This window comes from Corvus moneduloides, chromosome 7 (assembly GCF_009650955.1).
Source record: "Corvus moneduloides isolate bCorMon1 chromosome 7, bCorMon1.pri, whole genome shotgun sequence".
Taxonomy (NCBI): Eukaryota; Metazoa; Chordata; class Aves; order Passeriformes; family Corvidae; genus Corvus; species Corvus moneduloides.
Window position 1 is genome coordinate 39,094,568 of NC_045482.1, and position 25,357 is coordinate 39,119,924.

The following is a 25,357-nucleotide window of genomic DNA, read 5'->3' on the forward strand; positions in this document are numbered from 1 at the left end:
CCAAGCCTACGAACAAAGGGGCTCTTTTCCAAGGATGAGAGGGCACTGCCACTTCCTGGACACTCCACTGGCCTAAGGAAGGAGAGGTGTGGAGAGACCCAGGCAGAGGGAACTCTTTGCTGCCGACAGAGCTGACCTCCTCCCCGCAGGTGGGGATCCTGGAAGGGGACTGGAGGACACGGACAGGGCCGGTGTCATGTCCAGGGAGAGCCCAGCACCTCCCTGCTGCACCTTTAGAGCCTCAGCACCTCGGAGGGGCAGGAGCACCGCCAGGACCCTGCGGGTACAGCCCAGGGTCCCCATGGCAGCACCTGATCACTGACAGCAGTAACACAACTCAAACACTCTGTGCTTTGACTTGAAAACATTCTATTTAATTTATACAAATAACTACTAAATAGAAAAAGTAGATTAAAACAAAATAGTTATTTTTCTGGCAGAGTTTAAATGCATATTATATAGCTTAGAAGAAATAAAATGCATTTTCCCCACAGCATTCATGACCTAATATTCTAGTTAACTCCTCCATTGCTTTCCTTTCCCAGATCAGTAAGATGCCAGACGCAAGGTCCTGTGGGAAATGGCTATATATACGTTCCATATTCCAACTGAAAATATGGTACAGACCACACACCTACAAATGTGAAGCACTTAAAATGTGACTATCAAGTTGTAATATGATAATACAGAAAACAATTCATGTTTCAGGTTATACGGTGTTACAAAAACGTCTGTGTAAGAAATCATGAAAGAGGCCACATAAAAATAAGCTTTAACTTTATGCACTTATTTTACAGTTTAAAAAACTGGCAAGTGCACTAGTAATAAATAATTTGCAAGTTTTGGATAAACAAGAAATTCCTAATGTTCAGCATTATTGTAAACATCAGTACACATGTAAAATGCAGCTAAAGTCTGACAGTTACATTTTCAGTTTACCGAATTCTTTTCCTATTACTCAGGCAGAGATCAATGCAGGATACAGCCAATCATATTTTTGGCAAGTCATGTCGTTAAAATTAACAGTGACAGTGCAAGTAAGGAATGCAAAGAATTCCTAGTGCAATAAAGAAGAGAAGCACAGGCAATATTGCTGATTAAAATTTACCACTTCCATGTGTTCACCCTGGGAGTGATTAGGAGAATTAAAATAAAATTTAAAAAAAAAAAAAAAAAGAAAGAAGAAACGGGAAAAAAAAGGAAAACAAAAAACAACCAAAAAAAAAAAAAAAGAGAAAGAAGAAAAGAAAATAAAAGAAAAAAGCTGTTCAAAGCCATTGTTTAATGCCCTGATCTTGTCTTAGGATTTCTCTGTCTTCCTTCAGGCCACTACCTCAGCCACAGCACATCCAGCTGAGTCCTCAGCGCTCGCCCAGGTGTGGTCCGAGCAGTCCGGACGTCCCGCGGCCCCCCCAGCGGCTCCCCAGAACTCCCGCTCCAAGCAGCCCCTGGGGACCAGGGGTATGAACTGCCTGGCCAGAGCCCCCTGGGCCAGCCAAGTGCCTTCCTGTCAGGAGAGCACCACGACGAGAGGGTCAACAGTCAGCTTTCAGTTTGTCTAAGGAATTGTCAATTTTGGTCAAAGTCTTTTTGATGCGCAGGGCTGTCAGTCTGGCCGATGGGTTCTGGTACCAGCACTCCTTCATCAGCTTGGCAAGGGACGTCAACGTCTGGGGAAGAACAGAAACCACACAACACGCAGGTCAGTCCACAAATAACAAGCCAAGGAAGCACTGGCTGGGGCCAAGCACTCACACAGAGAGGTTCTACTGCCTAATGAATGCTCCATTTTCAGAGTTTCCCGCCATCTATCAAATACAGAGCTTTCATGTTTTGAAAATCTCCTGAAGTCTGATAACTTGATTAAACCAAGAGCACAACTGGCCTGTGGGCTGACTGGAGTGACCAGCTAGCGTAACTTCAAACAGTTGAGTGTTGGGAGTTTTTTCTAACTAAGAAAACACTACACAGAATTTCTCTTCAATGAAACCAACTCCTGCAGACCCTGGAAGGCAGCTGAGAAGGTGCAGAAGTTCTGCTTGTGATTTCATCATGCCCAGCAAGGTTTAACTGGCTGGGCTCCCAGCACAGGGCACAGCTGGCACCCAACCCTCAGAGCGGGCCCTCTGCCCTGCCCAGCCCTACAGATTTCAAACTGACTTCCGCAGCTTCAGGGGTAAGGACAGAACAGCTGGGCAGCCTGGAGAGGCCAGACTGATACTGATGAAGAAAAATAAACTTGAGCATCAGTCTTTCAAAAGGAACAACAGCCCCTATCTTGCAGGCAGGAGAGACCAGCATTCTGTTGTGTGTGTTGTAAGCCCTAGAAAGCCCTGGACTAGCTTCCAACCCCTTCACTTCCTCTCGGAGGGAGAACAACCGCCCAGGAAAAGCAGCTGTAAGAGATTTTGCTAATGACCAGCTCAGACCTGGCAGTCATCAGTTTGCTCAGTGCTCCCCAAGGCCAGGCCAGCACATCCCAACATCTGTACAGGTGATGCTGCTGACGAGGCCCATCGAGATCATCTCCACAGCAAGCGACAACTGAAAAAGCTTCCACGACTATGTCAAAGAAAGACCAGCACCTATCTGCTCCAGCCCCCCAGCACTATACTGACCGGGTCTGAGAACCATCTGTTGGGAATGTTGGGCCTCTGCTGATCCACACAGACCACTTTCCTCATGTCTTCAAAACTGGGATCGTTCGGAACCAAGTCATAAAAGGGTGGTTTGTAGTCTTCCACGATACCTGGTGAGACACAAACAGACATTACTCCATGACTGTGCAAGTGAACAGCATTTCTGCAGGGACAGAGGGAACAGATAACCCACCCAAGAGGCACAAAAATCCTTCAGAAGTCAATCCTACACTGTCACGCAGCCTCTGAACAACAGAACAGCACTCACTGCCCCAGGAACAGCTTTTTCTACCCAAAATGTTAATTAATTGGCTCATATTGCAAGTCTGAGTATGAGCTATATATGCATTTTGCAGATGCTGGAGCTGAAAGGATGAGAAGTAAATCCCTTGCCAAAAGGCCATGTTTTGTAACACATGCAGCTCTCCTGCCTACCACAAACTGGGACTTCTACCAGCAAATGGAAAAATGTAAGGTCTGCACTGGTGTTTCTAGCAGGTTCAACACACACTTTGGTGCTTTCATAATTCCTGAAAGAGTCCAGTAAGCATGTCAGCATCCACAGACCCTCAAGCTGGTGTTTCAAAGCATTTCATTCCTTGTTATGAAAACAGTAAAATCCCCAGGGTAACTGGCACCACATGCCATCACAAAGCCAAACACCAGAGAGCCCATGGTACTCAGGAGCTGAATGCATCTTCATAAAATCACAGACTGGTCTGGGTTGGGAAGGACCTTACAGCTCAACTCATTCCACCCCTGCAATGGGCAAGGACACCTTCCACTAGACCAGGTTGCTCCAAGCCCCATCCAGCCTGGTCTTGACACCACCAACCTGGCCATCTCCTAGGGTTTGGCACTGAAACAGGAGTTTGTGTGTGTGTGCTCCCCCAGCCCGTCACCCTGCTCACGGAACGCTGCCAGGCTGGAGCCCCTCTGCCTGCTCCCCAAGACACACGTGCACCTCTCTGCTTCCTCATTGGATCAGCCCACAAACCATCTACAGGGAGCCCAACTTTCTCAGGAAGCCAATTTACAAACTGGTGTTCAAAGACAGGCATCTGGGTCAGCAGCATGGAAAAAGCTGAAGCTGATGAGGCCCTCTGTGTCCAGCAGGAACATCAAACGGCTGCTGCTGACAGCTGGGACCAACAGACCGAAATCCCACAGCCACACGTGAAACCCAGGAGAATCTCTGCTGCTTTGGATAGCCTGAAGCTGAAACGAGGCTCTCAATCTTTCCTACAGCAGTTGAATTTTAGTTTTCGTGTTCTATCGGAGATGAAGATCAAAGTTCCACAGATATTTTTATGCATAATCTGCAAAAATCTGTAAACCACTGTCTGCAATGATTAGTCAAAAAGGGAAAGAGTCTTCAGGAAATTACAAGTGCCTTGGAAAACAGTAGGGTAATTTGGAGACCTGGCTACCCAAGCAAGCCCATCAGAAGCACCAGGCAGCCTGCAGAGTTTGCCCAGTGCTATTCCGACATGGACAGACAAATTACACATGCTGCATACAGCAGCACCACCCACCCTCCTGCTCAGAGCAATTCCCCATCGCATTTCATTGCATTGCAACATCACCTGGCCTGAATTCCTAGCTTCACCCTTCTCCTGCCTCAGCCCAGAACCCAGTTTACTGTGAGTCCTCACCAACAGAGCCCGTCCTGCAGGTAAAGCCGGGGCTTTGCATGAGCCAAATGCCCAGCTCCAGCTACGTCACACAGCTCTGAAGGCACTGCCAGGGCCACGAGGACGTTACACTTGAACTTTACCACTGCAGAGAGCGTCTGGCTCTCATTCACTGTTTTCATGTGGTCTTTCCCAAGTACAGGGCACATAACTGGCTGCTCCAGAGAAGACAGGCAGTACTGCAGACAAAGGAAGCGGGTCTGGCCTTTACTCCAGTAGTGCCTGTGGAATCCTCGGAGCTGCCGAGGCCGGCCGTGCCGGGCCCGCGGGAGCAGCCGGCTCCGCAGCAGCCCTCCCTCAGCGGTGCCAGGGAGCCACTCGCCCTCTGTCCCACAGCGCTGCGCCCACACAGCGTCACCGACCGGGGCACGCTGCCTTCGGCCACTGCCCGGGGAGCACGGGCTGCCCACTGGCTCGGGGACACCTCCCGCACAACCCACAGCCTGGGCTTTCTGCACAGCTTGGAGGTGACTTCTGTCATTTCCAGCACGCCCTACTGCTCTCCTGGGGCCACTGGCTTTCTGCTCTCCAATCACCTGCAATTCACACGTACTGCAGTGGCTTCTTACCTTTACTCCTTGTCACTTCATAGACTCCCCACATGGTTTGAGAGGAAAGGGACCTTAAAGCCCATCCCATCCCTTGCCATGGGCAGGGACACCTTCCACTAGCCCAGGCTGCTCCAAGTCCCATCCAGCCTCGCCTTGGACACTTCCAGGGATCCAGGGGCAGCCACAGCTGCTCTGGGCACCCTGTGCCAGGGACTCCTCACCCTCACAGCCAAGAATTCCTTCCCAATATCCCATCCATCCCTGCCCTCTGGCAGTGGGAAGCCATTCCCTGTGTCCTATCCCTCCATGCCTTGTCCCCAGTCCCTCTCCAGCTCTCCTGGAGCCCCTTCAGGCCCTGGAAGGGGCTCTGAGCTCTCCCTGGAGCCTTCCCTTCCCCAGGCTGAACATTCCCAGCTCTCCCAGCCCGGCCAGAGCAGAGGGGCTCCAGCTCTCGGAGCCTGTCCATGGCCCTTAGCTGACTTTAAGTCCAGCTTGTCCTGTGCATGCACAAATCTCACTGCTCAACCCGACACAGAGCACAGCAACAGCTCCAGCCTTGCACAGGGAACGACGACCACACGCCAGGGTTACTTTGAGTAGGAACCACCTCTGAGCTTCTACTGTTACTGTCATTGTTGAACAAGACCACAACCCTGGGAACAACCACGACAATTCCCAGGGATCTGAGCTGTGAGTGCCAGGCACCAGGGAAGCACTGAACCAAGGCAGCACATTCCAAGAGCAGAGGACACTCTCCAGAGAACCAGCACTGCTCTACTTGAAGAGAGTCAAACACTGCTTTGGGGAGCGAAATCACATTTTCAGTACAGAGAAAATGCTGGCTGGCTCCTGCTACAGCACACAGACAACACACAAGTATTTGTTTGTGCCAAAGGAGCTACCTATCACATTTTTCTCCTCATACTAAACAAGAAAATACCAAGAACCTCTGTGTCACCTGGAGGATTCATTGGGTAAGTTTTTAAAATAAAAATTAAATTAAATAAAATTTAAGAACTTCAAGGTCTCTGTGAGCTGAAGTACTAAACCAGGCTGAGTCACTGGAAGGACTCAGGTGAACAAGAGATGCCCAGTGTCCACAAGCCCGGGAGAACAGCAGAAGTTTGTAGCACAGGGAGCTGACAAGTGCCTCTGGTCCCCCAAGACATCATCACCCCTTCACACCACTACGCCCTTGCTCCTGCAGGCTCACTCCCAATGCCAAAGTCTCACTGCAAAGCAAACAGGGTTATCAGAGTGACCACCTGACCAGCAACGATTCCCACACAGCTCAATGCACAGAGGCAAGGGAAGATGTTTACTCCATCCCAACCAGTGCAAGGGCATGGAATTACTTACAGCAATAGCAAGGAGTACAGAGCAACTGGTTCTGTGCAATTAGCATCACCAGTGCCTGAAACTTCAGACTGTCTTGACATGACCAACGCAGTGACAGATCTGCATCACCGTAAGTGTCTCCATGGTGGCACTGAGCTCAGTCAGAATCAAATTCCCAGAGCATTCACTTATAAGCAGGTAGGCCTGCAGTCCCCTGAGCTCCACACCAGCCTGGTGAAGCTGCCAGCACCATCCACCCTCGCTCGTTCAAGAGCAGCTCAGGTAAAGCCTCTGTGAGCTGCAGCAATGCCTGTGTACAGCGCCAGTACTGTGCCTGTGCCCAGTGGCACACTGCAGGAGCCCTGCTGGTCCCTGCCCCGCTCCGTGGGTGCAGTCCCTCGGCTGGGGGCCGGCCCTGCCCTCCCCCCCCGCCACACCAGCATCCCCTGTGGCACCGGGAATCCACCAAGCCCTGCCCAGCCAGCCCATCGCTCCACGGCCACCGATACCTGAGGCTGCTCACAGACTGCCAAGGCAGTGCAGGGTATAAAACTGCACAGAACACCAAAGCTCCAGCTGAAATTACCCAGGCACTCACACTGATGTGATGCAACCCAGAAGGCCCCAAACATTGTGCAAGTCTTCACAGCTGCCTACAACACACCTGTGCCAACAAACGCTCTCAGAAACATTAACACTGCACATTCACCATCTTTCCTCCTTCCTCTAACTAGCCATGTACACCTTCAGCACATTTGGACTTAGTGGGAAGAGCTCAAACACAATAGATTAAACAAATGGTTGTGACAATCTGCAATTTCCTCATATCTAAAGACGTGGCCATGAACAACCCTGTCAGGACCTGCAGAAATGCCTGAAGGGCATCCTCTGTCTTCTCCTGCCCACTTAGGTCCAGAGAGCACAGCCTGAGATCTACAAGTCAGAGAGGACTTCTGAACTGAGCAGGAATCACACCAAGAGATACCCAGCTAAAAGGTTCTGAAATTCAAGTACCCTGGCCAAGGAGAGAGGAAGTGACCCTGTGCTCCAGACAGGATGGCAGGGACACCCTTCCCAAGCACAACTGCACTTGGACCAAGCCCTACCTTGGGAGTGCATCTAACTCGGTAAACCAAAAGCAGTCCTGAATTCTGATACCTTCTGCACTTCCCATGTATTTTCTTTCTGTCCTTTAGGATTTTTCATGAGAAACAGCCACCTACAAATATTCACTAGGGTTTAATGACACAAGGAAGAAGGATGGAGACTTTGTAATCTAAAATTTTAACTTAGCTATTTGGTATGAATGAGGTCTCACCAGTGCTAAGAATGAGCAGGGGACTCTCTCTCTTCTCTGCCTTAACAGAAATGACAACAGGATTCAGCCACTGTACCCAACACACCAACAGCTTCCTCAACGTATCAGGAATCAAGTATTGTGGAGGCCCAGCATGTTCCTGTGCATTTAGGTGGCAGGTGCTTTGCCATGCACTTCCTCAGCCTCTCCTAGAGCCAAGGGAAGGAGTCCCAAGCACTTACCATTGCTAACCATGCGCCTGGCCACTTCCCAAAGGACCAGCCCAAAGGCCCAGATGTCCACCCGCTTGTAGGAGTCAAAGCAGTCTGCCTGGATCGTTTCGTCCAAGACTTCTGGAGCCATGTAGCGCTTGGTGCCCACACGGGGATTGTTCCCCACATCCAACTGGTTTGTGCTTTGGGAATGCATAACTGCAAGGCCTGAAGGACAGAAAAAAGAAGTCACTGTGAAGTCTCCTTCAACCATAGCAGCACAAGCTTAAAGGTCCCCGGGAGCAGCAACCCCATCAGATGGTTTCTGGAAGAGAAGGAGCCAAGGGCCTAACTGGCCAAAGACCAATGAGGTCAGCTCCAAACTCGCCAGCAAAACCAGCCCCTGAGGCTACAGACTGGCCCATTATCTCCTATGGGATTACCACCAAGCTTTTTATTGCACTCTTGCAAAACATTGTCATGAAGTGTTTTGCAGCCACTGGATGTCCCCAGCACTCCGGGCACAGATACGCAGAGGCCAAACAGCTGCTGCTTAGAAGAAAACAATTTTACACGGCATTCAAATTTATTTATAGATCTTTTGGGTAGGTGGATACACCCGAACTGTGGGGAAGGGAGAAGAAAAACACTGCACGAAGGATACACACAAGTTACAAAAATAAAGCTGGAAAATAAAAAACATCGTATTTGCACCAGCTTGAAAAATAAACATCCTCAAGCAGATCTAAAATGAGTCAGACAAAACCACTCTACCTGGCTTCTACTAATTACTAAACATTTAAGCAGAGAACATTATGTGAAGGACTAAATTACCGTAAATTTGGAAACACAGAGAGCACTCATTTGGCCACAGTAAACAAAGAGCACTGCAAATTGAGCAGCAGTGGGTGCATGGCAGAGCCAAGCGACAGAGAGAGTGATGCAAACTCTCCCTAATTTCCTCAACAAATCTTCTGAGAATGACATACACTATTTACATTTAACAGGAGTTTATTTTAGGTGAACCTTAAAAGGCTTTTTACCTCAGTCCCACAAAAACTAACCCATCACCAGATCATTCATTTTCTTTTTTTCCAAAGAACAGTCTGTCCTTCACTGTGACAAAAATTTGGAAAACACTTTTCTACAATTCAAATGCACTTCAAGATATTTCAAGCTGACAAGAAAATGCTTATGGCACCTCTAGAAAGATCACAGAATCACAGAATGCTTTGGGTTGGAAGGGATCTTAAAGTTCATCCCATCCCACCCCTGCCATGGGCAGGGACACCTTCCACTAGCCCAGGTTGCTCCAAGCCCTGTCCAACCTGGCCTGGGACACTGCCAGGGATCCAGGGGCAGCCACAGCTGCTCTGGGCAACCTGTGCCAGGGCCTCCTCACCCTCATGGTCAAACACTTCTTATATTTAATGCAAATTGACCCTCTTTCAGTTTCAATCCACCTCCCTTTGGCCTATCACAACAAGCACTGCTAAAATGCTTGTCCCCACCCTTCTTGGGGACACCTTATGTACCATCTTATGACCCCAGACTGATAAGAAGTCTGTTCCCAGATCCAAATACTTTTGTCAAATATTCACACACACACTTACAGTTTAACGCACTGTTTTAAATTCATATTACATTATATTATACAGTATGTATGGATTATAATTTTTCTTTTAAAAAACCTTGCAACTGCAAACAAAGGTTAGAAACCACATTTCCTGGCAACTCTGAAAACGTCAAGACCTCGGAGAACACTTTGATAAAAATTGTAATAGTTCATCCAAACTGGGCAAAACAGATTCCACAGGCCGAGAGGTCAAAGGTTTACAACTGAGGGAGGCAAGTCAGCATCCCGCACACTACACACCAAGGAGGTGGGGCAATGAGGTCAGGGGACAGAGTGTTGTAACCTGGTTTCCATCACAGAGGCATCCAAGCTGTTTGGGAGCTGAGAAGCAGATCCTGCTCTACTCCAGGGTCTCTTTCCCCCAGGGAATTAACTGAGGGGCACTGAGCCCCTGGCAGAGCAGCTCTTGTCTGAAGATACCAATTCATAAAAAGGCACGAGCTGGTTTTACAAGACCCTTCCAGCACACTGGAGTAGCTGCTGCTCTGCCACAGCACTGCGTGCTGTCCCACAGAGTTGCTCAACTCAGCCCCAGCAGCAGGCACGTGCACTGCTTTAGAAGGACAAAGGCAGAACCTTTCCACAGCTGACAGACTGAGCAGGAATGACACCCATTCCTGGACTTTGTCACACAGCTTCTGCTTAGCCAGAGCATATCTGATCCAGCCAGTGCTGGTACTGCAGCTCCTGATCCTGGGAGTGCCATGGGCCAGAGCAGCTCTCAGCTCCAGATCCTGAGGCTGAGAGGAAGAGACCAGAGGACGGAAATAAGACAGAGCCTCACAGAAGAAAGGGCATGAATACATGCCAGAAGCAACAGATTGTTTGGTGAATTTCCCTTACAGAGGAGGAACATAGGAAGAATGTGACAGATACATGTCTGAGCAGTTCACATTTTAAAAAACAGCTATTTAACCACCATAAAAACTAATCAGAAGTGTTTACTGCTGTGCTCTCCTGGAAAAATCTCTCAAACATCTGAAGCCTCTAGATAAATAGTGTAGTAGATTTCACTGTACCAGTGCCATATCAATCAATGCCAGGATGTGCTGTCCCTCCTCAGAGTCAAGTACAAATTTATTTAAAAGCCAGTCTCTGAAGCTTTATATTTTCAACTTACTGCTCCATTTGTTACTATTCCCATGGCAAATTTCCAGAGACCCAGGTATGTGGCTTTCATGTTTTCCCTGTGTGTATCTCCAGTCCCTCAGGCACAAGTGATAGAAACTATGCAGTAGAATTATTATGCTAAAAATTCCCATCTCCTGATATACTTTTTGCCTAGGCAATGGTGCCCCAATACTGTTCTACCACTATTTTCTCCCTCGTCTTCAGAGGAAAGAAAAGAAAGTTATTGTCAGACATCCCTCCAAGGTGTGAACAAGCCACACTGCTGCAACTGCTCCTCAGCACCTGCACATCAGGCTTCAAACCAGCTGGTCCGAGGGAACCCACTTCTGGGCTCACAGAATGATCTGCACAACTCAAGCTGGACAGAGCTACGGCACTGGGACAGCGAGCACATGGCTCAGACTGACTGTGGGAGGACACACATTATCTCAGAAATGAAGTCTAATCCCTGCATCCTCTGGGATCCGGGAATGGGATTTAACCATGGAAACCCAAAACTCCCAAAGAGAGTGGTTGGGCTGCAGGCGCCACCTGGCGGCCGCCGCGGGGAGCACCAGCGCAGGGAGGGGCAGCGCGGGGCCACTGCGGGGCCACTGCGGGGCCACTGCGGGGCCACTGCAAGGTCCTGCAGCTGCAGCCACCCAACACCCTCTGCACGAGCAGGGAGCTGCGCTCACCCAGGTCGGCGATGCAGCACTGCCCGTTCTTCTTGACAAGGATGTTCTTGCTCTTGAGGTCGCGGTGCGAGATGGCCGGCTTGCCCTGCGTGCCGAAGATCTCGATGTGCAGGTGTGCCAGGCCGCTGGCAATGGACAGCACGATGCGAAGGCAGCTCACCGTGTCCAGCGTGGTCAGCTGCAGGTAGTCGTACAGAGAGCCCATCTCGTGGTAGTGCGTGATCAGCCACAGCTGCGTGCTGGAGTTCCTGGAAGTCATATCAGATGCAATAAAACCTAGAGCAACAGAAGAAGGAGAAACAAGAAAATAAATTGACAGAGATCCTTCAAGACGCCCTGAAAAAAGCAGCTCAGCTGGTTAGAGCAGGGTGCTGATAATGCCAAGGTTGTGGGGTTGATCCTCGTACAGGCCACCCACTTCAGAGCTGGACTTGCTGACCCTTGCAGGTCCCTTCCAGCTCTGAATGCTCTGCGATACTGTGCATCAATACTGCTGGCCCCTCTTGCAATGCAGACTTGTTTAATTACAACTGCACTGCAGACGACTGCAGGTACCACTGTGATGAAAACAAAGCCAACAAAGGCTGGAAATCTAACTCGCATCTATTCACAAGAACCCATTTATGTATTGTCAGTCGCACCGAACAACTACTTGTTAGGACCACACACTTCAAAAATACTTTTATTTTTCCCTCTTTTTGAGGGGGGTGGGGAAGTTCCCAGTCAAACAGAAACACCCCAAGTCTGTAGCACATTTGCTGCTGCCCAGTTGAGAGGGTCACACTGGAAAGCAGCAACACCTCACAAACATCAAGCCATTAACAACCATTTCCATTTTTAGAGCCCACAGGCAGCCAGTGCAGTCTGCTCAGAAAAGGGTTAAATGTGTAGTCTAACCACAATGATCTTCTACGAAGAAACAGAGAAAGTTTTCTGTTCAAAACCCATGAACCTCAAGAACTGCCTTCAAAAATGTCATATCTTAAAACTGAACCCCAAATTCAGGAAAGCTCCCTTCCTGTCACCTCTGCATATATCCACATAGTGACCTCAACACCTTTAGCTGGGAACAACAGAAGTTTTATTCCCAAGTCAAAGGAACAAACCACGATTGTTAAAAGCTCACATACATTTGTCAGAAAGAACACCCACTGCTTTCTCCCCTAAAGTCAGACTTGTGCACAATGTGACATTTCTGTAACCTGTGATATTGTTTAATATTGCATCTAAAAAAGTCTCTAAAATAGCCAACAAATTTGACAGTTATCAAGAAAGACTAAACACAGTCAGAGCACCAAGGGAATTGTGCAATGTAATTTCAGCCAAGCCACTTGCTCTCTCAGGAAGGGAAGTTCAATAATTCACATTTCAGGAGGCCACCAAATTATTTTTTGTAGTAACAAAGGAACTGCTTCAGGAAACAGACAAATGTCTAGCAGGATGAGCTACAGAGCCAGGGAACATTCTCTGACAGGAAGCAAGAATAAGAAGCCGAAGGAAAACTGATTGAAGACAGATTTTGGGTGAAGCAGTGTCAGCACTCAGAAAATGTGCTGCTGCTTTTATTTGCAGAGGTGGCACACTGGTGACAGAAGGGCATGTCTATTAGGAATCAAAGGGCTGCTTAGATCTCAGCCAAGGCCCAACATAACAAAGCCATTTTCCCAGTTCTTAGAATTGAGCACATGAAGTATGAGTGATGCACAAGAGGTTCATTTACTTCCATATTTACAGGGAAACAAGATACATCATGCAGCTATAGCTGAAATTTAAACATCAAAGGACCTTACTCACCCTGAGTGCTCTCTCACCCTGAGCAGAACAGTCAAACAAAAGAGTATACTGGATTCATATTGCACTTTACTCAGTCATAAGGAAAAGTATTCAAATCCTTAAATCTCATTATAAATTCCTCCCCACCTTTTCTCCCTCCATTTCTGCAGGGAAACTGAGATTACAACCAAACACGGATCCACCAGAACTTCCCCTGACACACCACGCAGGACTCTGCAGTGAGAGCTGCAAGAGCCAGTCCCTCCCACAGGGGTCTGTGGCACCTCCACTGTTTTCTGTGTGCTCAGCTGCCAACACCTGATTCATCTGGCTGATTAACTGCTTCCTGCTGGAATATTGCAAAGCAACAAGTCACAGCTGCTATGACACATTCCCCATTTGAGACTCAGCCCCCCCGGAAGTCTCTCCCTGAAAATTTCCCTTCAGCTATTTATCACAACACAAGAACCTAGAGACTGTGAGATGCCTGGTGAGTGTGCAGTTCTTCACAAGTGACCTGTGCAGGTAACTCACCTTTACACCTGACACACCAGGATACAGAATGTGCTTGTCCTACTTACCTAAAATATTCTCGTGCCGCAGCAGTACAGTGTTGTACAGCTCAGTTTCCCTGAACCAGGACTTTTCATCCCTAGAAGAGAAGATCTTCACAGCAACATTTTCTCCTTGCCACTGACCCCTCCAAACTTCTCCGTAACGGCCCTTTCCTGGCAGGGGAAACAACACAGGAGAAGCTGTCAACAACAGCTGCCTTCACCAAGCAGAACTCGATTGTCATGAACCAGATATCACACCAGCGTGGTCTGATCACCCCTGCACGCACTTCTTACTGCTGGAGTCACACTGTGCTCCAGCATCCCTCATTACTCCTGTTTGTTTTGACTGCAAGCCCTGTGAGTGTGGATCTCTCCCCACCAGTGCAGTACAGAGGGTTTGAACTGGGAAGTGTCACCATTCAACAACCAGCAATAAAAGTGCTTTTGCAGCTGAAGTGACTTAGGCAGCACATGGCAAGGTCAGTGTGCACAACACAAAGCTGTGAATTCTGCAGCTAGGACGACAGGAAGGAAATGTAATGCTGGGGACACAGGCTTTACATCCCTAGTACATCATCAGCCCTTGCAGAAACACAAAATGATGATTTAAAGAAAACAAAAACCCAAACCCACCCACAAACAAAAAAAGGATTAACAAAACCACCAAACCCCAGCAGAACCGAGCCCTGTCCTGTGGCAATCAGGACACACTGTCTGCAAGCCAAGCTTTTTACCCAATAGCTTAGAAGAAGAGAATGAAATTATCAAGTATCGAGCACCATCTTGGACAAGGCACACTAGAGCAGTTCTGGCTGCTACCATTTCCAGTGCAGCCCACATATGATGGCCTCAGGCATGGGGCCATGAATTGTGCCAGACCTGACAACTCCAAACACCCAAATTCTGCCCTTCCTTGCTCTGCTGTTCCATGTCCTTCAGAGGCTCATGGGAGCAAGCAGCAGGTTCCCTGAACAAAGACACCCAGGGCTGAGGTCTCAGTGCTGTCACTCCAGAGACACCTCCTGCACAAGCACTTTCATCTGTTTCCGCCTTACAGGCTAACACACAGAGCCCCCAGAAATGGTGCCAGCCTGAGCTAACCTGGGAGCAGGCCTCTTTCCAAGGACACACGCACTCACTCACATGTATGCACACAAAAACATGCCACAAGTACAATCACCATGTATGTCCTATCCTACAGTTCCTCATCAAGAGGAACTGCAGAGCATCAGAGGATGCACACTTGGATTTCAGGCAGATGTGAACATCTGTGCCTACTCAACACAACACTGAGACAAAAGCAAAGAAACACTGCTAAACTGTAGGCCCAGTCCTTACAAATGCCTAAGTTCATCTGTCACAGCTGGGCTTGATTGAACACCCTGATGAGTTAAATCTTCTCGGGACTTACAGGAAGCTGTTAACCCACCCCAAATTCAAGTCACCAAAGCAGCAGCACAGAACATATTCTAGCCCTTTTTCTTATTAAAATCAATCATTCTCATGCCTTCCTCACCTCTTCAGTGCCAGGACAGCATTTTGGCTCAATGTCAATGCCTCCAGGTACCTTTGACCCAAATGCTTCCTAAACTCAGATGCAACACTACTCAACTAAGAATAAAAATACGCTGAAGAAAAATTCAATGAATCCTTAAAATTAACACTAAAGCCCTACAAAAAACTAAACACCCAGAAGACACTGACCTACACACTCCACAAGGGTAATCTGGCGAGCCACCGTTCTTTGCACCAAGAAAGGAAGTCCAGAGCCACTTCCAGATGTGCAGGAATGGTCCAACAAATCCTGTTCAGAAGGAAATGCAGAAGTTTAGAACCCGTGAGAAACCCCATTTTTCCCTGTTTACAAAGGACAGGTTAGGTTAAAGCTTGGGGGTATCTCTGTGGCTCTGGGGATGCCATTTGGTCACTCGGAGTCAAAGAGCATTTGTTTAGTAAGTCATTATTTGTTTAGTAAGTGGAATAGGACAATAGATGTCTGTGAACTGGAAGTGCACTCCTGGCCTACAGGCTATCCTCTGTCCTAAGATTCTACCCTTTTTCAGCACTTCACTCTTCTTTCACTTACCTTATGTCCTCTCAGTTCTCTTTCTGGTACCTCTTTCAAACAAATATGGTTAGTATCAACTGTTCTCTCCCAAAAGTTTCTGTATCTGGCAATAATCTCAGCACCTCAAAAATAACTAAACTTCCTTTGATTTCTGTACTTGAAACCTTCATCCCTATGCAGGTGGGCAGGCCCTGGGAACACTAGGGCTGGAACAAGCAAGCACCCCAAAACTGAGCCCTTCTGGGAGGGCTGGGCCAGCAGATGGGTGTGCACAGCCACCCAAGCCCCCTTAACCCACACACCACCCACCCCACTCCTGAGCCTGGATTTATGGAACCACGGATCCCTCAGAGCAGAGCTGCAGCGGAGCAGGAGGCTCTGCAGGGGGCTGCAGCCATCCTCCCTGTCCTGCTCCTGCAAGCCCCACTTGGCTTCTGACTTGGCAACCACTGGCACACCGCTGCTTACCTGCACCCAGGGCCACTTGGGATGCGCTCTGAGGCAGGTACATGGGAGACTTTGGGCCAGACTATTCAAGCTTAGTGCAGGTATTTACCTACACAAGATCTGGCATTGATATTCCAGAAAAACTTCTGTAACAAATCTTTCTTAAAAGCTTTGTCACTTTCTGGTATTTTTAGCACACAGAATGCAGACTTTGCTTAAGAACGCTTATAATAAACATGAGTGAGATCTTGATTGAATGTTAAAATCCCATTAGGCTTGCTTGTAAAATGCTAATGCCAGCTACTTTTACAGCCAGGACTTTTGTATTAGTTCAAAGTATTAACAACTATTCCTGGACTTTTTCTTTACCAAGGAAAATAGGATAAAAAAGCCTAAGTATAATCAATTTTCTATTATTTCCAGAAAACTGCATTGCTGGGCTTGAACCAGAAGGCAGCAGCAGAAATCTCATCTCTTCTAACAACCTCTTAATGAGTGCTCAAGAAAAAGATAATCTAGGAGTGACAGAGACTACCTTACTTTTTAAGATGAACTGGGGGCTCATTTTCCTTCCTGCTTGCAACAGAGGCAAAAAAAAGAAACAAAAACAAAAAACCACCCCCAAACTTATCTACAGCAACTGTAAAAACAAGATTTGAAGAGGCCAGAGCTCCTTCCATGCCCACTAAGCAGCTTAGGGTTTTAAGCACTTGCTACACTGCAGATACTAATCCTAAATGTAAACTTATCTAATGTGTGACAAAACCAGTGACTTAAAACACAATGGAGAAGAAAAATCTGGGATCTAAAAGACTTGCTGTTTAGGTGAACGTTTAGGCACAGGAACTACCATTTACTTTTTGTGCATCAGCCACACTCAGAGGCAGAGCAGCGGCGCTGGCACCATCGCTCAGAGGGTCTGACAGCTCCACCAGACCAAGCAAGCCCTCACAGCTCCCAACTCCTCCCAGCTCTTTGAAACAGAATTCTGATTTATTCTTTGTGGTTTTATCACCATTTCCAAGTAACACTAAATAACTAGAAGTACAAAAGGTTTGCAAATGGCTTGAAATGATCTTGCACAGGTAAGACAGAAGAGCTGATAAAAGCTGCAAGTCAGTGCTTAAGGACAGGTCATCAGTTGCACACATGCCTGGGCCATGGTGAATACATCAAGACTGGCTGTTTTAAACCAGTAACACAGAGTCAAGCCTCGTGGGCTGATTAAACAGAGCCAAAGGCATCAAAAAAAAAGAAAAAAAAATATCAATGGACATAGGCCACTCTTCAACCCTGCAGTGAAAGCACATTATGGTCGGACAGCACCAAAACAGAAAATGTTTTCCAGCCTCTTAATGTTGGGGACATTTTATCTCAGCAACGCAAGGAGAAGAAAACTCTGCACTGCTTCAGAAACAAACACTCCATCTGCATGAAGCTTTACTTGCTCTGCTCAGATAAAGTGAGGGACAGCTGCTGGGACATTTGTGCTCTGGCCTAAGGGAAGGGGGAAGGGACAGTCAGCCTGCAGAAAGGGAACGATTTCCAGCCCACTATATTTTCCAGAGACCGTGTGAACAAGAGCTTATTTTGAAAGCTGAGCTTTGAGTAAGCACTGCACGTTTCTTAGAACTCCCACTGCTCCTCTATCAACAAAATGTCACTGATATCCCAGTCATCCCAGAGTCCTGCTACCAAGATCATGGCAGTCAGGTCTGAGGGTTTTAAACGTCAAAATTATCTGTATTTTCTTTCTTTCTCACCTAGCATCACATCTTTTCCAACCCTTCAGGCTGTTGTATATCAAACATGCAGCACAGTTCTTCACCTCTCCCATTACTGCAGCCCACCCAACAATCAGGCACACTCTGTCTTGATGTGCTGAAATTGTTTCCAGAACATTAACAGTTTAGAGGAACTCTCCAGGTCAAAAGACCTACACTTGCCAAACCCATCTTTTGGTTAAAATTCATTAATACTAGTTTTGGGAGCACAGGAATGGCACCACTCAAGTCCTGAGGCCAAGGGGCATCCCCTGGCAGCAAAAGGTCCTCTTAGCGATGTGGCCACATGGAAGGAAGAGAGGGGAGTTTGGAAGTGAGGAAAGCTCACACCCTGCACACGGGTCACTTACTGCCAACGTGCTGTCCCCCACGTTCGAGGCGATGAGCCCCTCGATTGTGCCGTACTCTGCATCCCTGGAATTGAGCCTCTCCATGTGGTTTTTCTGTATTCTCCGGATGATCAGCACAGCTACTGCAGAAAAAACTACCAACACTACCACAGGAGCTAGGATAACGATGATTAGTGTTTCCATGCTGTAACCTGCAGCTTCTCCTTGAAAGGTTTGCCCTTGGAAAAGAGGGGGAAGGGAAAAAGTGTGAAAAAAGAGAAAACAATAAATTTGCAGGTTCCCAGAGAAAGTCTTTAAACCCATTAGCACTGACACCAACCCTTACCTCGGTACCCACCCAGCCTGCCAGAAAGGCCTTGCACAGCCAGGTGGGAGCACACACCTGGCACGGAGGATGCGCTCCCTGTGGAACAGCACAACCCCCACCTGCACTGAGCCACTTCCCACAGGCAGTGCCTCCACCCTGACCCCAACCACACACTGCAACCCCCTCACTACCCCAGCCACAGGGACCAGTCAACCCATGGGCATCAGATGTGTGCCAGCAGGCTCCGGGGGGGGGACCAGGGCACCAAGGGTGTCCTGCACCCACAAAACCCTTCCTTCAGCCAGCACTGGAGCCATCTCTCTCCAACCACAGCAGATCAAAGCCAAGCCCCTATTCTTCCTCAAAATGCACTGCCAATTAATTAAGCTCCCACCTTTGGAAGAGGGCAGCTGCGCAGTGATGTTCATGTTGCACAGGTGTCCCTGGCAGCACTCCACAGCCTGGTTGGGGGACGGAGGCGTTTTGCACGTCATTTTCCGCTGTTCGTAGACCTGGAAGCAGCCTTTCTGGTAAACCTTAGTCCCGTCATTAATGCTCAGGGAAGCAAAGCACCGCTGGCCTTGGCACCGATCCCCATTCCCACAGGACATGCCTTCACACACACATTCATAGGGGACCATCTTGAGCTTCAGTTCATCATCTGTAAAAGGGAAGAGTGGAGGAAAAAACATCATCCCATCATCCCAGTCTTAATAGCTTCAGTTAGAGGTAACGAAATCATTAGATAATAAAATCTGCTTAAGGGAAGAGATACTGTTTTCAGATAGTGCTGAAGAACCACTAACTAGGAGGTAACAATTCTAATTCAGCTATTTCAGCATGACAAAGACATACCACAGCAGACACAAGAGACCTCGATCAAGTAAGTTAAAATTTAAAACTGAGAAAACCAAGTTACTCCCTTGTTACAAGTTACAAGCCTTTATTCAATGTTTTCCAAAGGCTGTTTGGGAAGTAGTGAGTAAACATCTTTCAGGAGCTCATCTCTCAAAACATCCAAGAGATCTTCAAATGCACCATTCCTGCCTTTCCATGGCAGTGGAAATACTACTCCCCTTTTCCTGAGGCAAACCGTAAACACACTGCATGTCAGAAAAGCTTCACGTGCACACAGCTGTGTAAACCAGTTATGGGAGTCACTTTCCAAACCCAATGCCCTTCCTGGAGCAATCAGGGAAGAGTTAGCAAACAACCCACTGAAAACTCTGACCCCACACAGCACTCACCTTGCCAGCTCGGAGATGGGAATGCCATCACCATCAGTACAGGGAGAATCATAACTCCATCAACCACCCTGCAGCTGCAGAAAGGAGAGACATGAGAGCTCTGTATGCTTCCACTGCTGTCTACAAATGCAACCACCCCAAAATCAGCGTTTAGCAATGTCTTTCATCAATTCTTTACACAAAACACAACCCAAGGTTGATTGGTCTCCTTTTTAACTGTGTCTTGTAATTTCCTTCACTTACAAAATTCAAACATTTACTGCAACTTCTTTTTAGATTCACAGAGACATCACATGCAACTACTGGGTAGATAGAGAAGCTTGTAGTAGGAAAATATGAACCCTCCTAGTAGCAAGCAGGAATGTAATACAGATGATACATTCTTTGAACCAGTTATTAAAAAGTTAAATTATTATGAAATTAGAAGGTGGTATGTAAAAGTGTATTATCTGGGCTTTGAGGGGAAACAGAAAATACCTCCACCAGAAAACTCAGAATAACTTCCATTAACCAGCAAAAACCATTGCTGGATGCCAAGAAAAAGATTGAGATGTATTTAAGGAAGATGCTGCTCTCTGAAGAGTAATTTCCCAGTTTAAATTGCTTCTCCAAGGATTTTCCTTTCAATAGGCCAAGTCCATTTCCCTGCTGCTGAAGACAGGTAACTACATCTTGTGCAACAGTTCAGGCTGATTCCAGCATAAAGCAGAGGCACATGCTCCCTCTAAAACAGGAAATGAAGGAGTGAATTTGCCTTTTTATTTCCAATCTTTGCCAGGATACTTGGTTTCTACAAGAAAATAACAGACCACTCTTTACTCCACTTTTTACTGTGAAACAAGGCTTCTGAAAAGAAACTTTTCTGCAGTTTCTTAAACTCAGTTCTCTCAGGATTTAACCCAACACAGGGCTAGTGACTCACAATGGTTTGTCTGTCCTGTGCTGGTCAGTTCCTCCAGAGACTCTCTGGCCTAGTCGCATGCCACGAAATTCCAGTCAAAAGCAGCAGCAAGCAGTAGGTGCAAACCAAAGTTCCTCTCCTTGACAAGGCACTGAGCCATTACCATGCTCCTTACGTGCAAGTATTTGTCTTCATTTCTCAGATTTAATTCTAGCGAAGGAGATGAAAATTGAAAATAAATCTGATATTGCCATTTTCCTTTCAGATCTCTTCTTGTGCCTTTTCAAATCATTAGCACTTTTTAAGTGCTCAGTGATGAAAGCCAAGCCATTACCTCTGTATTTATTTCCTGACGTGGATTTGTTTTCAGTAATTGATTCATCACCAGTTAAAATTATCATAAATTTCTGACCCCAAGCATGCACTTTTGGCCTTCACAGAAAGGCCCAGGCAGCGCTGACCACCTCACCTCCCAGAGCAACACTCTCCCTTCCAAACACCCATTCCCCAAGAAACCTTCCCTTATTTGTCCTTGATACACCCCAAGGCATCCTTAACACATGCCAATATTTAACCTTCAACAATCATGCTGGAAACACGATCAAAGGAAGTTAAACAGCATGAGCAGGGAGCAATCCATATAGGGAGTTTACAGCAGAGGAGAGCTATCCCAAAGAACCACTAGCGGCTCAATGCTCCAGGTCAGCTCAAAGGGGTGCGCTGCTCCCAAGGCAGGGTGGTGTCGGCCCCCTCCGCACGCTGCCCTCGGCACAACAGCCCGGAGCAGCCCCTTCCTGGCCCTGGGCCTGCCAACTCAGCAAGCCTGGACAAAGGTGGCTCCTGGGACCTGCGCTCTCTTTCCACACACTGACAGTTCAAAGACCCAAAGCCACCCCAGGCGCTGCACGGATGGGAGCGGGGGGAGCGCTCCAGGGACCCCAGCAGGGACAGGTCCCCCAGGAGAGCCTTTCAGACAGCAGGGACACCCAGCTCGAGGAAAAGGCGCTTTAAAAAGGCAAAAACTGAGTTTAACATTGCTGGGCAGGTTCAGAGGTTAACTAGCAGCACCAGCAGCTGCTCAGGCATAGCCAGCTCCTCCGCAGGTAACTCAGGGCTGCAGCCTTGGGGCCCAGTTCAAACCAGCATGGGTTGTTTGGTGCTGGTGGGAGGCGTCGCACCTCTGCGACACGCAGGGCGGCCCTGAGACCCCACACGCCACGACCTCCCTCACCAGGGCATCCGCCCTTGGCGCTCCAGCCCTTCTCCTGCCAGAGCCGGCTGGGGGAGAGCACGAGGGCCCTGCAGCGAGCCCAGCGCCGCTCTCCCAGGAAAGGAGGCTGAGCACACGAATGGGCAGCTGGCTACAGTGCCGGGACTGGAGATACAGGAAGCACACAGCCGTCCAAACACTGGGAAAACTCTGCAGTTGCATGTACTTATCTGGTGTCTTTTCAAGCAGTTTGAGTTCCCGAAAATAAAGAAACAAATATACACAAGTATGTTTGTACACACAAGCCCCTGCCCTGTATTTCTCAGAGGGAGGATGAGGATGAGGATGGAAGTCAGACCCATGCCCCCACAAAGAGGCAAACAAAACATACTGGACTTTTAACAGATTTTATGCATTCCACAGCATGCATGGTCCTCCCGAGGAAAAAGCCCGATACTTCAATTTAAACCCTGCTTCTATGAAACTGCTCTTGCAGTCATTCGTTTTCCAAAAAGCCTCAAAGAATACCTTGTCTGCTGTTGCTGAGAAGAGCTTGTGCACAGCTGTGCACAGAAGACCTATAACACACCCACCCACGCGTCCTCAGCGCCAGCCCAAAGCCTGCACCACGTCCCTGCAGGCCAGGACACTCTGGGGCTTTGGCAGGGGCTCACAGCCCTCAGCATGGCCCAGCCACACCACCTCAACTGGGCCAGCTGCGGTGGGAGACTGGAGGAAGGAAGGAGCTGGGAGGGAGACTCTGACCCTTACAAAATACTAATTTTCCCTCAAAAAGTTATTTGAGAACATGAGTTCAAAGGTGTTGTTCCCACTGCTTAAAAAAAATTACTTTTTCAAAGCAATTAATGCACATAGATAAGCACCAAAGTCTGGTTCTAGTGACATCGGCAAGCACACTCCTTCCAGTTACTGCTTGTTTAGAGAGAAAGAAAATACACATTTTAATGTAAGGAACAAAACATTCTTTAATAAATCCCCACAGAAAATTCCTATGGATTTAAAGGTCCATGAGATATCCAGTTACTATCTAGTGTTTGAATTCACAAGAACTTTTTTCCCAAAGGAAGGGTTGGGATTAAACCCAGATAAATAAAGAGGAATTAACAAGCAACCAGCAAAAAATACACAAAAGGTATTTTCCTTTCTAAACAAAAGGATGTTTGCTGTTTGACTGGAGCTGCTGGCCGTGCCCTATGGAACCGCAGCACAGCGGCAAGAGCCACTAGAGGGCATTGGGAACATGGGCAGGGATCCCAGCGCTCAGCATACAGGGATCAGCGATCCCAGGGCTCCAGGACACGCTCCACACACAGCGATGCAGGGATCCCAGTGTGCCACACTCCATACCCACAGAGACAGGGATCCCAGCATCCCATGCCATACTCCATATGCAGCAGTACTGGGTACCACAGGGCAGAGCTGGAGGCCAGACACTGTGTCTGAGCTTCAGCCACATACAGGGCAAAGTGGATCATTTGGGTTTAACTTCCTCCTGCAAAAGCACATTATCACTGGAAAACCAGAACTTGCTATCGATGGAAAACTCTCTTTCAAAGTGGCAGCTCCCAGATTTCCAAACAAACCTGCCATGTGGTGCAGGCAAAGAAGGGACCCTGGCTCCTGGGCAGGCCAGCATCTGCACCAAGGGCAGCTTTGGATTCTGAAGGAGTCCCTTAAACTGGCTTTGGAAGCCCAAATGAGCAATAAACCAAGCACAAGACAGATGTAACACTTGGTGAAGACACCCAACATAGCACAGACACACAACTGGCTTAGGTAACAGAGTCGATAGAATCCTTATGGTTTGTAGTCATAAAGTCCCAAGACTGCAAAATCCACCCTGAAACCCCAATGCCTGTTCCACTTTCACAGCTAATGTTGCTCTCTCTTTTCTTCCTAAGAAAACTGTCTGTGTCCTGCCAAATTGTTCCTGTATGGCCTCACAGCAATGTGGGGTGAAGTTCTGTACTGGGACTGTCGGGACAGCAGCAGCAAAAAGCCACAGGGGAGAGAAGAACCAGTTCAGACAACCCGAAACACCACAAGGACCCCTACAGGCACCGGCTGTTGGGAAATGGCCTTTAGTCCCCAGTGCCACCACTGAGCACAGACCGCGCCAGACAGAGTGAGCCCATTAGTGCAGAACCTTCAGGTTGCATTTCATCTCCATATGACACAGACATGGGAACATGAACCATAAGAGCAGCTCAGACTTTCCAGATGAGATCAGAAGCACCCAGATATCGCTGACAGTCCCAGTGGCCCCCTGCCAAGAGCCCAAGGGCTGTACATATTTTGCATGTACCTCACCAGATTCCTATCAAAAGAAAACATCCATAATACTGGATCACAGTTGTGCTATCCACAACAGCCACACACGAGCTGAATTCATCAACAGCTGTGTCTTCAGAAGGAGAAATGTGCATTTAAAAGCAGTAATTCACAGCTTGCTCTTTAATTGAAGCTCACACAAAGGCGATGCAATCCCCAAGCAGCCCCACAAAGGCATTCCTTTCATCGGAGAGCAACAACCTTGGGCAGTCCTTTCTTATTATCTAAACTTGGTTGCCAGAATTCAGAAAATGGAAGTCAGCCACCAACTCCATTTGGTACCCACCTGCAAATGCACAAGGCACACATCCACATATCACAGCGCCAAAAATGTGCCAAAGTGCCACCCAGAAAGACCAAATGTCTCAGATTCAAGTGACCGCAAACACGGAGAGTGCAAAGGATGGGATACTGGCTCTTCTGTCCTTGCATACAAAGCAAAATCACAGCACTGCTGACTAAGAATAAAACCACCACACAGAAGGCAACTACACAGTGTAAAGTGTCCTGGACATTTCTCCTGGTCAGTAACTCTGACAGGTTCATAAAGCGCCAACCCCTGGGTTCTTATAAGGAAGAGGTAGCAAAGCACGAGCGTCACATATAAAAATAAACCCCTGCTCGCTCTCCCTCCTGGCACATACAAGTACAGGTCCATGTGCCGCCCGTGCTGGAGCCCACAGCTCCAGCTGACACACCAACTGCAGGAATGGCCTGGCATGGGACAAGAGGCTCACAGTGACAGAGTGGGGGGAACAGACACATGACAATACAGGACAACACAACCACTTATCCCAGAAAGAAAAAAGCCTTTACTAGGGAAAGGAGTGAGCCAGAAGCAGCATCAACCCCTTCCTGAGCAGTGTGGGGAAGGCACAATCACACACAGCCTCTCCTTTAACAGAGGGGAGGGCAGGGGCTCTCATGCAACCCCTGGGGAACAAGCAGACCAGCTGAAGGCCCAGCATGCACAAGTAGCACAGAAAACACCAAAAGTAATTAGACAGCTTCCCCATGCAGGGCAACTGGGGAGCAGGGGGACTTCTGAACTTGTATATGGGCTGGAGCCAATGGTCTATTCAACCAGACAGAGTGCTGAGTCCCAAACTGGGGTCACCCCAGGCAGTGCTCCATGCTGGGCCAGAGCAGCTGGAAACCTGGGAAAGGCCCTGGGAGTGCTGGTGAA

At 48.1% G+C, this 25,357-nt stretch overlaps 1 protein-coding gene across 4 annotated transcripts in view; it reads right to left on the reverse strand.

Annotated features, from left to right (window-relative positions):
- Positions 1 to 349: 349 nt before the first annotated feature.
- Positions 350 to 25,357, reverse strand: part of ACVR1 (activin A receptor type 1) — a 48,422-nt gene continuing 23,414 nt past the window's right edge. For 3 of the 4 annotated variants that reach the window (XM_032114522.1, XM_032114520.1, XM_032114523.1), the window contains exons 2-10: positions 19,709 to 19,782; positions 18,856 to 19,122; positions 18,155 to 18,372; positions 15,210 to 15,309; positions 13,530 to 13,676; positions 11,176 to 11,451; positions 7,762 to 7,959; positions 2,619 to 2,749; positions 350 to 1,670 (exon numbers count right to left, since the gene is read on the reverse strand). In XM_032114522.1, the coding sequence (XP_031970413.1) occupies positions 1,536 to 1,670; positions 2,619 to 2,749; positions 7,762 to 7,959; positions 11,176 to 11,451; positions 13,530 to 13,676; positions 15,210 to 15,309; positions 18,155 to 18,372; positions 18,856 to 19,122; positions 19,709 to 19,760 (1,524 nt within the window). In that variant the 5' untranslated portion in view covers positions 19,761 to 19,782 and the 3' untranslated portion in view covers positions 350 to 1,535. Of the gene's footprint in view, positions 1,671 to 2,618; positions 2,750 to 7,761; positions 7,960 to 11,175; positions 11,452 to 13,529; positions 13,677 to 15,209; positions 15,310 to 18,154; positions 18,373 to 18,855; positions 19,123 to 19,708; positions 19,783 to 20,630; positions 20,736 to 25,357 lie in introns of those variants that run through there. The other variant, XM_032114519.1, reaches the window with a different exon arrangement.